We start from the raw sequence: 15510 nt of genomic DNA, 5'->3' as shown, positions 1-15510 counted from the left end.
ACTTCCCCATTAACGTGCACCCTGCAATTATTTTTAATCCCATCTTCTAACAAGATTACCGTTACGAGGATCCTGTCATCGTTGAGACAGATGAGACTAATGAAGTGGAGATTTCGCAGGTTGCAGAGCAAACCCCAGTGCGATTTTACCCTCCGGAAAGCAAGCCCAGCAAACCCATCAAGCCCAAGAGAATCAACCCAGACTCCTACATGAGTAAGATGGCCCTTTTCTTTTTCAACTCCTATAAGTTTTAAAGTATATCGATGGGAAGAGGCCTGGAAAGCAGTGAGGGTGCTCAGTGAAATAATTACTGGGAGGATGTTCGAGTAGAGGGGGAAATTTTCTGTGTGAAAATTCTCTGTTAATTATAGCAGATAACGTAGCAATATATAGTAACAGTTGTTTGTTCTTGTACATCATCTCAAGGAAGTATCAATGAACCAAGATGAGTTTAGGAAATCTGATTATATTTCCCATTTAAAATACTCCACACTCAGCAGTTACACCCTGTGTAGCTTTTCTGGGATTTTTAGTGTTTCTTTTTTATTTCTTGCTTGGGAAGGTTTCTGGAGTTATTTGTGGAGTTGGTAGTACTTCCTCAGTTGTTTTATAATTACTGTTAATGAAGAAAGACTTACTGTGAAAACAAGGTGAGGCAAGCTAATGCATCGTTTTCAAACTTATCTTACCAGCATCTTGAGAGTCTGTAATTAAATAGATAATGAGAGCTCTGGCCATAGACCTCAGGCTGTAAATCAAAGCCTTCAGCTGTCAGATGTTCCTTCCTTGCTAATATTTCCAAACACACCTGTGTCAGGTGAGGGGCTAAAGAGGCACTGACTGCTCCAGGCTGTGTTGGTCTGTGATAAGATTTTATCTTGCTGTGCCAAAGACCTCCAGGAAAGATGCATAGTGGTTGCTTTCCTCTGTAGCTCAAGAGCAGCCTCTGACAGTCTCTTTCCTTATAAAAATATTTATTTATTTTATTTTTTCTCCCTCAGCACAAGTCATTACCTGTGACACCAAGATGAGAGATAAATGCAGAGGCTCAACATGCAACAGGTAGTGTTTTATTGATATGTCTTGGAGCACTGTGTGAAAATGTGGCTTAAAAATCGTCCAGCTCTTGCAAGCATAAGATAAGATATACTATGTTTAGTTGAGGATTATCTAGGTATGTATCTTTCTTTTTTTTAAAAAAAAAGGGAAAAAAAAAGCCTTAATTCCTCTTAATACAAAACTTTCAGGCAAGCCTAGCAAGGTAATTCATTTATTTTGTTCAATTTATTTCATTCAGTTATGATGACCCACAGTTTCAGGTGTCCAAAATAATTTAATAAATTTTGGCAGAGTCATTTTTGAGCCTTTTGCATGCATTCCACTGCTGCCCAAGCCAGACCAATAATTCATAGCTTGTCCCCTCCCAGCCAGTCAAGAACTTCTGGTTAAGGTTTCTGCGAAGAACGGGACAGTTTATCACTTGGAGAAAAACCAAATCCACAGAATCTAAATATTGGTCAGGCTTTTAAGGAGGCTGGGGAAACTGTTTTAGAAAGTAGCTATTTTGCAATCTTGTTTTTAAATGGAATAGTTACGTGAAATGAATGGAATGGCTATTAAATAAAATGGAGTCAAAGTCTGTTTTTCTTGAATTGTTTTTTCGCCACCCTCAAAGATATATATCTTTACTAGGTATTGGTGCCCAGCTGGCTGCTTGTACAGTAAAGGAAAGATCTTTGGAACATTTTATTATGAGAGTGTAAGTACCTTTTAATAGCTCATAGATGTAATTTGTGGGGAGTTAGCGGTAATAACAGAAATGGAAAATGCCAACAATTCTAGTATAATTTGGCTTTTCATATTCCCCAGTTGTTGTGCTGTAAAATGGTGCTAATAAATATTATCTGTATTTTCTTCATCTTAGTGATGAAAAAAAGTAGTAGTCTGGAAAGGCGAAGCGATTCCAGACTTGATTTTGTCATGAATGCCCTTAATGTGCAATGAAACCTATGGAAAGGGAGAGATGGGGATCAACAGACAGCTCTTACAGAGATCTCCTCTATAAGTATGGGTGACTGTCATGATAAACTGAAACCTATGAAAAACACTGTTAAATGTTGTAACTAAACAATAGTTTTGGGCTGATTTAATGGATCTTGAATTAGCAAGAGAATTTATTATAAAGTATGGCACTGTTTCCCCATCCAAACTACTTTTGGGATAAAGAAAGGTTGAAGATAAAAGGCTTTTTCTGTAAAAGCATGTTTGCTTTCCCCATCCTCACTGTTAGTTCATTGCTGATGATGTGTCTTTGCCCTGCAGCTTCTGTGGTTGCAGATAGCTGCCACCTCCAAGTGGTTTCAGTAGAAATATTTTGGGTTTGAATATTTTGTTGAGAACTGGAAATATTTCGTACTGGTCATTAAGTTCCAATGCTGATTTTCTTCTAAACTGTAGCTAAATGTAAGGTTTTGTTATTTAAAAAAGGCTTGACATTCAACAAGGCAGTGCTTAAAATAATAATAATAAAAGAGTAAGGCTGCATCAGGAGAGTAAGACTTAACAACCAGGTTCCAAAGGAATGTGCTCAGCTTATTTTCCATTTGGCACTTTGGTGGTGATTTCATTTCTTCTTCATTTTTTGCATAGCAGTTGGTCAGCATTGCTCTGTGAATGAGATTTATTTTTATTTCATGTACTATTTGTGTTTATGCTCCTGTCAGTCATCAAGCATATGTCGTGCTGCAATTCATTACGGCATTCTGGACAACAAAGGAGGACTGGTTGATATCACGAGGAAGGGGAGGACACCAGCTTTTGTGAAGTCTACCAGGAATGGTGTGGAGTCTTTTAGGTACTACCTTCTTGAAAAAGTTTTTGAATTCGCTTTAAATATAAGCAAATGTTCAGTTATCTCTGTTATTCATATATAGATGTAGGGATTCAAATTATTCTAGTATGCCAATTTTTTTAATAAATATTTTCGTTTGCTTGTTTTGCAGGAAGAGTAAGCCTTCAAATGCATTCATGGTTTCCAAAGTCACAAGTAAGTTTTAAAAGTTGAGAAGAAACCATTGTTGCTAGAGCTTTATGCGGTACTTGAAAACATCATTCCTAACAGTCTTCTTTTTCATTTTAAGCAGTGATGTCAAATGGTTCAGTGCCATAACTAAGCCCTTGAGTGGTGATCCATCACCCACTATGGGCAATTCTACCATTAACGACCTCATTTTTCTGTGGGGATATGAGGAAGGTACAGAAAAAGGTGATGACTGGCCTTTTCCAGCTGCATCTCCTAGTGATGGATCACTGTTGGGTTCAAATATCAGCTGCAGTGTCACAAGCTGCTGATAGGAAAGTGATAGAAGATGAATAATCCTTGAATGAAAGCACCGATCTAGTGTGAACACTGTATAAAAACTGAAAAAATAGTACCTAATATAATAGTGTAAGAGTATAATGAAACAAGTAGTACCCTTGAAATTAATTTATAATAGTGAGTCATCATATTTATGATGAACATATAAATAAATACTACGGAGTTCTACTTTTTAAACAATTTTCACTTTCTGAATATCTTTGAATAATTCTTCCTCCTCCATACGATCATCATTTTGAGGAGATACACTTCAGCCACTTTCAGAGAAAACCATACATGTCTGATGGCCTCAATATATGGATCTGTAGCAAAAGTGCGCTGGTTTGTGTATCATCTGCCTTTCTGTCTGGAAAGCCGTGACCTTTTGAAGGACATGGTGTAGTATGTTATCAGGATTTCTGCTAGGGAGCTGGTCAGCCCTCTCCTGGATGAGTGTTGCTGGTAAAGGAGCGAGCAGCGCTTAGTGCCCTCAGCTGGACATGGGTCTCACCAGATGTGTTGGGTGACTGTGACTGGTGTTTTCTGCAACTGTCTGCGCTATTATGTCTAGTGATTTTCCATTCCATATTTATTTCCGCAGCACAGACGCTGGATTGCTATACGACAGTAGCTGAGCTGTGCCAGTTCAAAAAGCCAGCGACACATTGCCCAAGGTAATTTCATGCCACGAGCATGAGCCTGAGAATGCTCAGCCTAAACTTGCTCTGAGGATGGAGGATACTGAGATGCTGAGGCCCCCAAATCTGAGTGCTAGCAGGAATGGAGTTCATTTTACCAGATGAACTAGCAGGGAAAGGGTTGGGAATTGCTTTTCTTTTTTCTAATGTGACTTTCTTTTCCACCTTAAAACATGGAAGAAGTTTATTCTAGAAAGCCACTTTGTGCAGGTGTAATTCATGTCAGGGGGCACAAACACGTGCAAATAATTGCATGCATGGCATTGTGCAAAAATATAGGTATTGCCTTTTGAAAATGTCATGAAAGACCAGTCCCTCTTTTATGGGTCTAAACTCCTCTATTTGTCATTCTGTAGTAACTATCAAATGTCATCTGAGGGGAAGAAATGATTAAATTCACTGTTGCCACCTGCAGACCAGATGCAGGCACTTGAAATCTCCCAAGAATGCAGCTTGCTTTCCTGTTGAGCCTTAATATAGAGGATAAATATGAATACATTGTTTTCTAGGATTTATTGTCCAGCCCACTGTAAAGATGAGCCATCATACTGGGCACCGGTGTTTGGCACAAACGTCTATGCAGATGTGAGTATTCTCCTTTCCCTGGTGATCCCGTGTATCTCGATGTTTTTTATCGCAGAGCCACAGTCAGACTCTGCGATTTAGGGAAGAGTGTGGGGATGGGGTAAATCGGGGTGAAACAAGAAGTAGCACCAACAGCTACAACACCAGCTGGGGTCAATGGGCTTGGGGAGCCCATGCCCTCTCCAGCACTGACTTGGACTTCTTGTGGACAGGTCTTTTCATTGCTCTGTGCCTTAGGGACTATGGCTGTGAAATGATGGTTGTGCTTAAACGTCTTTGCAAAGTGTTTTGAGACCTACAGATGAGCACCAAAGGGCTTTTATTATATGCTATCGTGCTATGTAGTTGACAAAAATAGACTTTCTTCCCCCTCCTCTGTCCTCCTTTTTCTGGGAGCTGAACAGTGGTTTTGAGCAGTCAGGGCACAGCACAGAGCAGTGGAAAGAAATCATGCAAGTTGGTTTTATTGGTTTGTTTTTCTAAACTCTGTGGGGATGAGCAGAGACTCGATGCTAAAACTAGGCAGTTATATTTTTGAAATCTCTTCGTATTAGGCCTCTAAAAACTGTGTTTCAACTTTTACCCATCTGCAGGGGCCTCCTTTTTTTTTTTAACTTTTTTTCCATTGGAGATTGTGTTTAGAAATGCCAGCTGCTGCGTAGTCTGTAGGAACGTGCTTTCTGGGGGTTTGGAGGAAGCAGTCAGCAGGTCATGGACCCTCAGCTTGGGGTCACCATGGAGCTTTACAGCCTCCTGAGAAAAAACACCCTGCAGAAATCATACAATAATTTGTGGCAAGCACTTTAGAAAGCAATTTAAAAGAAAAGCAAACACTCAACTTTATTTTTTGCATTTTACTTGAGACCATTTTTATTTTTTTTAAAGGCAGAGCTGCGTGAGCAGGTTAGCCTGGACCAGCTCCCATGCAAATTCATCAGGCAGCTGCCACCCTGTGGTACCTGACCCTGTGCTAGCTCTGACCTGCAGGAAATGGGAAATAGTTTTCTCTCGTTTACTGTGGACAAAACTACCTCAGATTACCCCCGAATGGGGCCTGCAATTACAAGGGTATTAGGTGAGGACCAGCATCCCGCGCTGGCTTTATTTTCTGATTTGTACTGACGCAAAAGGATTAGTGTCCCTTAATGAATCGCAAGCTCCCATTTCCTACTGTACCCCCTGGGTATTGTTTCATAAACGAGAGCATGGACTGTGATTTCAGAGAGAAATAAAATAGCAAAAATTGTGTTTGTCTGCTTCCTAGAGGGTTTGGTTAACCTTTTTTCTGGACTGCTGTACTCTGAGCATGGTGCCAGCGCAATAAGGAAAGCATTTAGGTTTTCACAAGAGTGTGAAATTGGTAGCAAAGCAGGTAAAAACAGCTGGGAAAAAGGAGTGTGAGGAGCCTATGGAGCATACTGCAAAAGGAGACGTATCGATGCTTAGACATGCTCTTGTTGGAAAGCTGTCAAGAGAAAGAGAAACATGGGTACCATGCAGGGAGAGTTTGTGCAAAGGCTTTTCCCAGGGAGCATGGGCTGGTTGGGATGCTCTCCAGGAGGGGATGCTGTGAATAAACTCAAGCTCACGGCTGAGGAATAATTAAAGCAGAGAATAAGTTGGATGAGATAAGTGCTAGTCTTCTGGAAGACTCTTTGGCTTCACATCTACAGTGGCGCATTCATGGTCCTGGAGAGACTTGTGCTCCAGCTGCATCTTCTTAAATAAGTTATCTAAAAGAAAATGAAGCGTCTTGCTCTGTTTCCAGTCTGCGCTCCCTATAGGGTGCTCTCTGGCCTTTCAGCACCTTCTCCAAAACCTTCATTTCCTAAATGCTCTGGCAGGTAAGGAGTTGGTAGTCCAAGCTGGGATGTTTGGCTTGTCTGTGTGCTTTTGGCCTTAGATACCGTTCACATTTACATGATCCCAGGAGGGCATGTGAAAATTTGTTTTGCCATGAAGAACAAAACTGTGACATGAAGAACTAGCAGTTTTTATGAGATAGGTCTGATTTTTATTTAGGGAGCATAGGTGCCACTATCTTGGTTTGTGTTAAGGGATTTTTACCCACTTTAAATGCATTTTTATTTTTTTTTAATTTTTAAATCATTAAAAAATTATCTTGGATTGTGTGTTTGGATTATCTCTTGAGTACTGCTGGTGGCTTAAAGCACAAAGATATATTGGCAGTCTGCTTTAAAAAGCAGTTCAGGAAACTGTTCATGATGAAATTCATAAGACTGTGGAAAAGGGGCATAGAGGAGACTTAAAATTTGGGGTAAATGAACAAAATGCGAGAAAATATGCTATAGGAAAAGTTCATGCCCAAATCCCAGTTATTTCCAATGAATGACATTACTATTTTCTGAGAACAGACTTGCTGCCTTCACACCGTGTTTGCAGATTGAAGTGATGCATTGGGGTGTGGGAGGAATGTATCCAGCATCCTTCTGGTGCTGAAATCGGTAGCAAGAAGCAGCTGACTAGGGAACAGTTGCCCTTTTTCCCCAGTGGCACGTTGCGGCAAGGTTCTTTACACTGCTATTTAAGTAGGGGGGAAATGAAAAAAATCCCCCACATTCTATGAACATATGACTGTGACTAGAAAATAAAACTCAGCTCTTGCTAATGTGGGCAGGACCAGTTCTGGGGTGATGCCGGAGCTGTGTGAACACCCAAGGGTCTTTATCAAGGCTGTAAAAGAGCTTTTAAGTTCTGTGAGACACAGTCACTCGTCAATCTGCCTAGCTCTTAGTGTGACACACATTGCAAAGGAAACCTGTCCCTATCCCTCCACAGGAGTCTTGCCGAGCTTGGAGAGAAAATAGCTCTCTGCTCTTGAGATAAGGTCATTTATCTGTAATTGTGCAGCAATTCATTGCAGGAGGATAGATCACCTACATAACTTTATCACCAAAGCAAACCAAGTTGGGTGGCTCAGCTCTCAGGAGATATGAACTTAATGATTAACCAGTCACATTAATGAGGAAATGATGTGTTATTAAACTCATAGTCACGGACTATTGCTAATGACCCATTGTAATAAGTATTATGATTTTATGGTGCATGCCTCAGAGTCCACTTTGTGCTGTCAGAATATCCCAAGGGGCTACTCCAAGGAGAGCTGTTGCGTTGTCCATGCAGCTTTGTACTTCTGAATTTGAGGAGAAGGTCTTTATTCTCCTAACGTCTCATCTTCCAAAAACTCTGTGATCAATTCATCAAAGCAAAGCCCAGCCCGGGATATGAGCGGGCTGTAATCCAAGAGTGATAAAGGGAGGTTTAGGGTAAGGCAATAAAAAGCCTGTTGGTCAAAGATTTGAGTAAGCAGCAGAACAGCAAGTTCTGGAAAAAAAAACCAGGAATGCCTTGAAAAGAACAGTGTTTAGGATGTCTCCCAGTGGAGTGTGTTGCAAATTGATTCAGGACAGTTTAGTTTTATGAGCCAATTTTAGATTTACAGATTTCCCACTGCATATTAGGGTGAATTCAGAGCATATCTTCCAAACACAGTGTTCCATTGCTCTCTTGACCATATATAGAAGCAAAATACCAAATTGGCACTCAAAACTCAGAGAGCTGCCAAGAGATAGGCCATCCAAAGTGATAAATATATAGGGGACAAGGCAAACCTGCCATATATGGCTGCAAGAATGAAACAGCACAATCTGTATTGTACATACGCGATGGGAATGTTTGCCCTTGGCACTGGTTTTATAATACTTTGATTTTTAGCAGTCAGGGGGTTTATGGGGTTGAGATTTCACCTGCTGCAGTTTTAGGTGGAAAAGTGGTTTTTGCTTTTTGTTATTCCAGCTTGCTGTATGCAAATCCTCTTAAGGGTCGATGGCCAAGTTTATACTATGCCTAAGCCTTCTCTGCTTTTTCTCTCTTTTCTGGATGCTTGGGGAACTTAGTCATCGGCTGCAAGCGTTTTATGTTCCTCCAGCTCTTCTGACTGTGCACATCCTGATGAACAGAGTAAAGACACGATGTGCAATAAAGAAACTTTAGTCTTTTCAGGAGTGTTAATCTGCCTCCATACTTGGTGTTGTCTTACAGTGTAACGACTGTCCAAAAGCAACATCTCTCAATGGGTGCGGTCCTTCCGTTTTTCCTAGAAAGAAGGATAACTGATGGTCATTTACCTTAAACAGGAGAAGTGTCTGCTTTTCAAGCAACTATGAGAATAAGCCTTGCTCAGGTGGCTGGTCACTAGCGAAGTGTTTCACCACAGCGATTTCTCTGGTGCAGACCCAAGAGGCGCTGGCTGGAAAGTTGTCCTCAATTCAGTATTTGCTGTGAATAATCTCCCAGATGCAGCTCCACTGCAGAAGGGAGTAGTGGAAAGGCTTCTTGTCCTCTGCAGTGATGGAGGATCTTCTTACAACTGGAGCTTATGACCCACATGCAAGGTCTGGTCCATGATGTCTTTTATCCCTGTTAGGTCCATAAGGAGGACAGAATTATTTCATAGCTTTTTTTTTTTACATTCCACTCTTTTCTTATTTTTTTTTTAATTTATTTCCTGCTTTTCCTTGTTGCTAATGGTAAATCTTGACGTATAAAATATAGACACTTTGTAAGTCAAGATAATTAAATGTTTTTCAGAGCTCCAGTATCTGCAAAACTGCAGTGCATGCAGGAGTCATTCCAGATGAAAGTGGTGGTTTTGTGGATGTGATGCCTGTAGAAAAGAAGAAAAGTTATGTTGGCTCCTTAAAGAATGGAATCCAGTCTGAGAGGTGGGATTTTTTTCTTTGTACTTTCCTCTTATTTGCGATTGTGTGTTCAGTGATACATCCAAGTCAGCAGATACTAGCTAGAAAGGCTGGTGGATTGGAAATATGTGACTTAAGGATGTCACTGTGAATTTTGATACCCAAATAAATAGAGTGTGTTGCCCTGCCACGAGTGAGTAGCTACTTTTAGATTAGTGTGAAACGTATGGAATATTGTTAAGTTTTATTTTATTACAGCATGAGTCCATATTAATACATTTTGGTGTGTGTGTTTAACGTTAAAAATAAGGATGGGTATTTCTGAAGCTTTCAGCTTGGGTCATATTTTGAGCCTTAGAATTGAGATTTCCATTCAGTTCTGTGGTGTGGGATGTATTTGCATTTGTTGACTTATTTCCTCTATTCTCTCTGAAAGAGGTATGAGTAAATTAATCTCTTGAGAGATGATCGAACAGGTTTTGAACATGGATTTTCCACCCATCTAATTTGTTTTGGTAGATTTTTTTGAGTCAGCATTGCTGGTTTCAGGGTATGCTTGCACACCAGTGCTTCCAAAATCCTGCATCTCCTGACGATCACCATGATAGAGTTTGCAGCTCATTCAGTCATTTCTAATTTGAAACTTCTGTTTCAATCTGTGATGTATTTTTTCAGATATTGGTGTGATGGTATAGCTTTCTCAGAGCTGTCTTTGCAAACAATTTCCCACTATTGGGTGGTGGGAGGTGGTCACTGCTAACATGGCTCTGTCTGCTTTATGTAGGTCCTCTTTTAAAATTATCATAAGAAATTCAAACAAGTTTGCTATTTTTATTTTAATAATAGATATCCCAGAATGCTGTAGAGCATCTCAGAAAATAAAAATAGACAAAGACAGGAAAGCTACAGTCATTAAATATGCGCTTCTTTAGTATATATCTGTCATAGTCAGCATTTTCCAGTTGTGTGATTTGCAATTCAGTAGATTGTATTTAAGGTGACAAAGCTCCTGTTTGTGCAAGTTTTCTTCTCTTTTTTTTGCTTTCGCTTATCTTTAATACTACCAGATGACTTTTTACTTGGATGGCAACTCTGCCTTATCTAAGAATAAACTCTGCTGCTAGCAGAGACATGCAATATGAGCACCAGGTGCTGATCTAGGAGGTGAGGGAAACTAAAGACGTTCTCACAGCAGGGATGAGAATGAATGTTTGGGTAGTGCTATTTACACTCAGCAATAACGAGCACCTTCATGCTGTGAGATCCACTGGACAGTGAAATAGCTTTCCAAAGATCAAGGTTAAAACCTTACTCTTTAGGACACTGAAAATAACCTTTGGTAAAGGTACGTACCTAAACAGGTTTTGAGAAAACATTGCCTTTAAGATTTACCGAGTCTTTACATGTGTTGGAATGTTTATTTTGTGGGAATATGAAATTTGCCTTTTTCTTGGGGTTTTGCAGCCTGGCAGGGCTGAAGAAATAAAGTCTGGGAACACAAACAACCCCTTGCCCCTGTGCACGCAGCCACCCCAGCAGCTCAGAGTCAGAGCTGTTGGGGACACCTCTGAAGATTGAAAATGAATTTTCATATTTATTGCCATTTAATGTGAGCAGACCTAACTACTCCCATTGCCAGCACCAGGAGACAGGCCAGGCAGGTCCTGAGAACCTGCCAGCCTTTTTGACAACCGTTTTCAGGAAACTACGTTCCCCTTTGTGCCTGGATCCCTGCATAAGGGAGCACAGTGTTCCTTGGATAAAAGCTAGCACTGTAAGGGAGGCTTTTACTTCCCAACTCCTTTTGTTGGCAATAGCACTGTAGATTTGACTGGAAGAGTGAAACAAAAGTAAACTCATGGTTATGTGCTGCTTCTTTTTTGCCTTTAATCTTTTTCCTGCTCCTGGTAGGGTCACATCAGCACAGAGCCAGTGAGCTGAAGCAGTGTGCCCCAAGGAAATCTGGAGGTGTCTGAAGTTCTGTTGCCCTCTGAGTCCTGCAGTGCCTGCATGTGATTCATTACATGTTTTTTTTTTTTATAATTTTGTCTTTTTTTTTTCTTCAGCTTGAAGAATCCTTCAGATGGAAACGCTTTCCGAATTTTTGCTGTGAAGCAATAAGTTCCTAGGGGAGGTATAGGTTTCATTGTGAGAGTGCTCTGTTGTTCTCCAGAGACAGGAAGGCTCCTCTAACAGCATCAGCTCTGACCGTACCCTCCTTGTCGATCTCCTTCAGGGAACTGAAAAAAAAAAGAAAAAAAACAGAAAAAAAAAAAAAAGACACCAGGTTCTGACTCAGCTGTTCGCATCTCATCGCACCCGTTCAGCGTTGTATCTTTTCATTTCATGTTTGGTTTTTTTTTTTTCTCTAGGGGCATTCAGCAGTGATAAACTGTTCTAACTTTCAATTTATGAGAGGTGTGCTACGCAGTATGGTGGTGGCTCAATGTACAGCAGACGTAGGGATCTCGGTCTGGCCCTGGGTGGCATTTTTAGGGTTTGATGCATCTACTGCGATGGGCATGAGGATGTGCACTACTGAACAGACTCAGAAGTGAGCGACTGTGCAGGTGCAGGACCCTTTGAAAAACAAAACTGTTTTATAAGTTGCATTTTTTGAGGAGTGGCTGGGCTTTGATTGACTGTTTTTGTGTATAAAATATTTTCTGTGCAAAAGAAGAGAAGATTTGGTACTTTACCAACAAGGTGGCATCAGCACTGTGTGAGGCTGCTGGGGCATCGTGCTAGGCTACGTTGTATGATGGTGTCATGTTTGGAGAGAGGACTTTCTTGTTGGCCAGACATCAAGGTTCTTTGGGGACTGGAGTGGTGCATAAAGTGGTGGCAGAGATCCTCGCTGCAGAAAATGCAGCCACCAGATGATCAGAACAGTTTTAGTGTTTGCTGGTCAAACATTTGCAGGTATTTTGCAAGTCAGGCAACCTACAAGAAGTCAGTGAATCTGGGCTCCTGTGCTGGCACATCTCATCCTATGCTACACGCCATAACAAATAAAATTTCAGTTAAATGCAGTGTATTGTTTTATACAGCAGTGCTGGTTGTTTTATCTGTAGTAGTTAAGTAGTGACAAAGTTAATCTTATTTCTGCTAGGAATGGTTGCATCCAAAGGAAGCATGTTTGCTTCACCTTTGTGAAGCTCTTCATGGTGCGTGCAGTTCTGAGACTTTAAAGATACAGCATAAATTGGGGTAGATGAATTCTTCCTGTTCAATTTGTGACACCAACAGATCCCAGCTTTCAGTGTAATTGCTGTACTCATGAGCATTTGATATCCAGGATGGTATGTTTTGCAAAACCCATGGATGTTCTAATGGTGGTGTTTAATATCTTGTTATTTGTGTCTCAACATGCATCCAAATCCATTTCAAAGCCAAAAGAAGAGCCTAGAGTGACCTGCTTTTTAAGGCAGGAGAGTGTTCTCTGCTTTATATCAGAGACAAATCTTTAGAATTGGTCGAAACAGAAATCTGGTTGTCTTTTGATGCAAATATATCCAATAACTTCATTACATAAAAGATGACAATGTAAACTTTGGTTCTTTTGTTCTTGTAAATGCATAGTCCTCCTGCTCAATAATGTGGTTGTAATGTTGTATAACAACTGAGGAAATATTTCCCTCTGTTTGGCAGATGTCTTATGGCTCTTCTTACGCTCAGGCTTTGTTTGGTTTAATTTGGACAAAAAAGCCATCTCTTTGAGCCGTTTCAAAGCACAAGCCAAAGTTATTTATATGATTAAATACTTCCTTAATTCTGTAAACACCATGAGATCAGTAAGGAAATTACTTTTATCACTCTGTCTCTTTCTCCGTGAAAGCTGAATTTGGAAAGAGGCCTTTTGTAAAATATGAAATTGGAACTGCTTTGCATTGTCTCCAAAAGTGCTGCACAGCAAAGCTACCTTTGAGGTGGATAGAGAGAATTGACTTTGTGTCATCTTTGTTTATACAGTATCGTCTTCCAAGGTGTACAGTATTTGCTTTAGGTAGGAAAACTGAACATTTTTTTTCTTGCTAGATAAATTGATGTTAAAACAGCTGGAACATATCTTAGAAAAGCTGCTGATTGGAAGCATTTGAGATCTTGGCAGTAAGATATGGCTTCCCTGTTTCTGCCCACTGTGATCAATTATGCTATACATGGTCTGGTTCAAGCCCGTTAATTACTGCAGCATGAATCTAGGACCAAATAGTAGCCACAGTGTTATTTTTTTGAATGGAAAATGTAAGAGATGCAATTAGGTAAGGGGACTGCATGAATATATAAAATGCCTTGATGCTAACATAGGATCCCACCTCTACTATGCTGTCCGTGACAATTACGTATACTGCAAAATGATGGAAAGTAGCGTGAGGGCTCTTGGAGAAAAGTCTAGGGGATTATCATGAGCACATAAATATCCAAACAGCTTGGGATGTATCTACCTGATGAAAAAGGGGCAAGGGAAGAATTGTTATTCCAACAGAAATATCCTAAAATGCTTAATTCAAGTTACCATTGTGTATTTTTATCTTCGCCAACTGGTTTGGATTTTTAGAAACCGATGTTAATTTAAGTCTGTATCTGTTTATTTTTATATTTGTTGTACAAAAGAGAAATTGTGACTTTACTACACAAATATTATTCGAGGTCCTGGGTGCTATTAATTTAAACATACCTCCACCAGAATTAGGGGCGATCAGGTCCTCCAAGGCAGTCATGATATATCAATTACTTGCAATTGTGTGTGCTAGCTATTCATGGATGTGTGGGACAGTACCAGGTTTTAGCCAAATATTTACTGATTTTATTTCTGATACCAAAACATTTCTCAGCTTAATATAATTCAATGCCGCTTAAAGGTGCAGCATGTCTTTATATTACCAGATCTGTTCCTCCTTAGACCTCAGCTCAGCAGATTAGTAAGCACGTGCCAACTTGAAGTACCCCTGGGTGTAGCCTTACTGGAGCATCTGGTTAAACTCCTGGTGAAGCCAATGCTGCCTAGGTGTTAATTTTCCAATAAGTTTACTTTTGAAACCAAGATTGCCAGTGCAGACACTGCCATTGCGGAGCATCTGGCTCAGCATAACCAAGTCTCCAGAAAACACAACCAGTGCAAAAGCTGAAGCGTGGCACTTCCCCAGCTGCTGGTGTGGTGTCGGGTCTGTTGGCTCCATTAATTTCTTCATTTTAAGACTTTCAGCCAACAGCTGATTGTGGAGTCTCCAGTTGGTCAGTTGTGCAGTCTAAATATTTAGGGCTGGTTCATAGAGCTGCTTTTTTTTCTATGAAAAATGATGTATTTCACTTCCTATGTGTAAAAGTTTCTTGTAAATTTTATGTGCCTTTGCATGTTTTTCAAGGGGCTGAGTGTTTGTTTATAAACTATTTTTTTTTCTAAATACAGATTTGTAAAATACTTTCTCCCTCCCTCCATTTTCTTTGATTTCTGAATTATTTGTGAAATAAAACCTTCTCAGAATGAATGCTTCCCTTGTCTTTAATGCTTAGCCAGAGCTGAGGTTGTATTTAGAAGAGCTATTTGGGATTACGCCTGGGGACTGGAGTATCCCCTGGAGAGCCCAAGTGAGATTGGGTTGTGCAGAGCCTGTTCCACAAACAAATAAATAAGACTGTCCAGTAACTGTGCATTAAAAGTCAACCTTTACCCCTTCAAAAATGATGTATCCATTCGTGAAACATCCTGACAGTAAGGCAAAATCAATGCCTGTCTTTAAGTCTCTGTAATATAAGAGCTAGACTAATGGGTTGGAAAAAGTGTTTGATGCAATAGTGCTGCAAAATACTTCTGGTATGAAGTCCCCATCTGACCAGACTGTTGGTAAATGTACTCTTTTTTTTTTTGGATGGGAGAAATATAATTTTTTTTTTTAAATTCCACTTAAGGTTTCTTGAAGCTCATACTTGTCGACAGCTCCATAATCAAATGACATTTTTTCATGGTAATTCAACACGATCTTGGTTAGAGGAGCAACATGCCAAGCAGGTTTGCAACTCAGCCTCCAGGCAATGAGCACCATATGGGTTTTGACCAAAGAGGCAAACTGAGCCATGGGAGGGAGTCTTGATTGACAAGAAGGCCATGAAACTTTGTTTTCCATTACATGTTCAACAAGATTGAGAT

At 40.2% G+C, this 15510-nt stretch overlaps 1 protein-coding gene across 1 annotated transcript in view; it reads left to right on the top strand.

Annotated features, from left to right (window-relative positions):
* Positions 1-14851, top strand: part of CRISPLD2 (cysteine rich secretory protein LCCL domain containing 2) — a 30645-nt gene extending 15794 nt beyond the window's left edge. The window contains exons 7-15 of the mRNA XM_069868762.1: positions 55-213; positions 1002-1062; positions 1693-1759; positions 2724-2854; positions 3003-3046; positions 3960-4032; positions 4566-4641; positions 9253-9386; positions 11429-14851. Of these exons, the coding sequence (XP_069724863.1) occupies positions 55-213; positions 1002-1062; positions 1693-1759; positions 2724-2854; positions 3003-3046; positions 3960-4032; positions 4566-4641; positions 9253-9386; positions 11429-11483 (800 nt within the window). The 3' untranslated portion in view covers positions 11484-14851. The remainder of the gene's footprint in view (positions 1-54; positions 214-1001; positions 1063-1692; positions 1760-2723; positions 2855-3002; positions 3047-3959; positions 4033-4565; positions 4642-9252; positions 9387-11428) is intronic.
* Positions 14852-15510: the final 659 nt, after the last annotated feature.

The sequence above is a fragment of the Phaenicophaeus curvirostris genome, chromosome 14, assembly GCF_032191515.1.
Source record: "Phaenicophaeus curvirostris isolate KB17595 chromosome 14, BPBGC_Pcur_1.0, whole genome shotgun sequence".
Taxonomy (NCBI): Eukaryota; Metazoa; Chordata; class Aves; order Cuculiformes; family Cuculidae; genus Phaenicophaeus; species Phaenicophaeus curvirostris.
The sequence above is the reverse complement of the archived record's forward strand: the minus strand, read 5'-3'. Positions and strand labels throughout refer to the sequence as shown.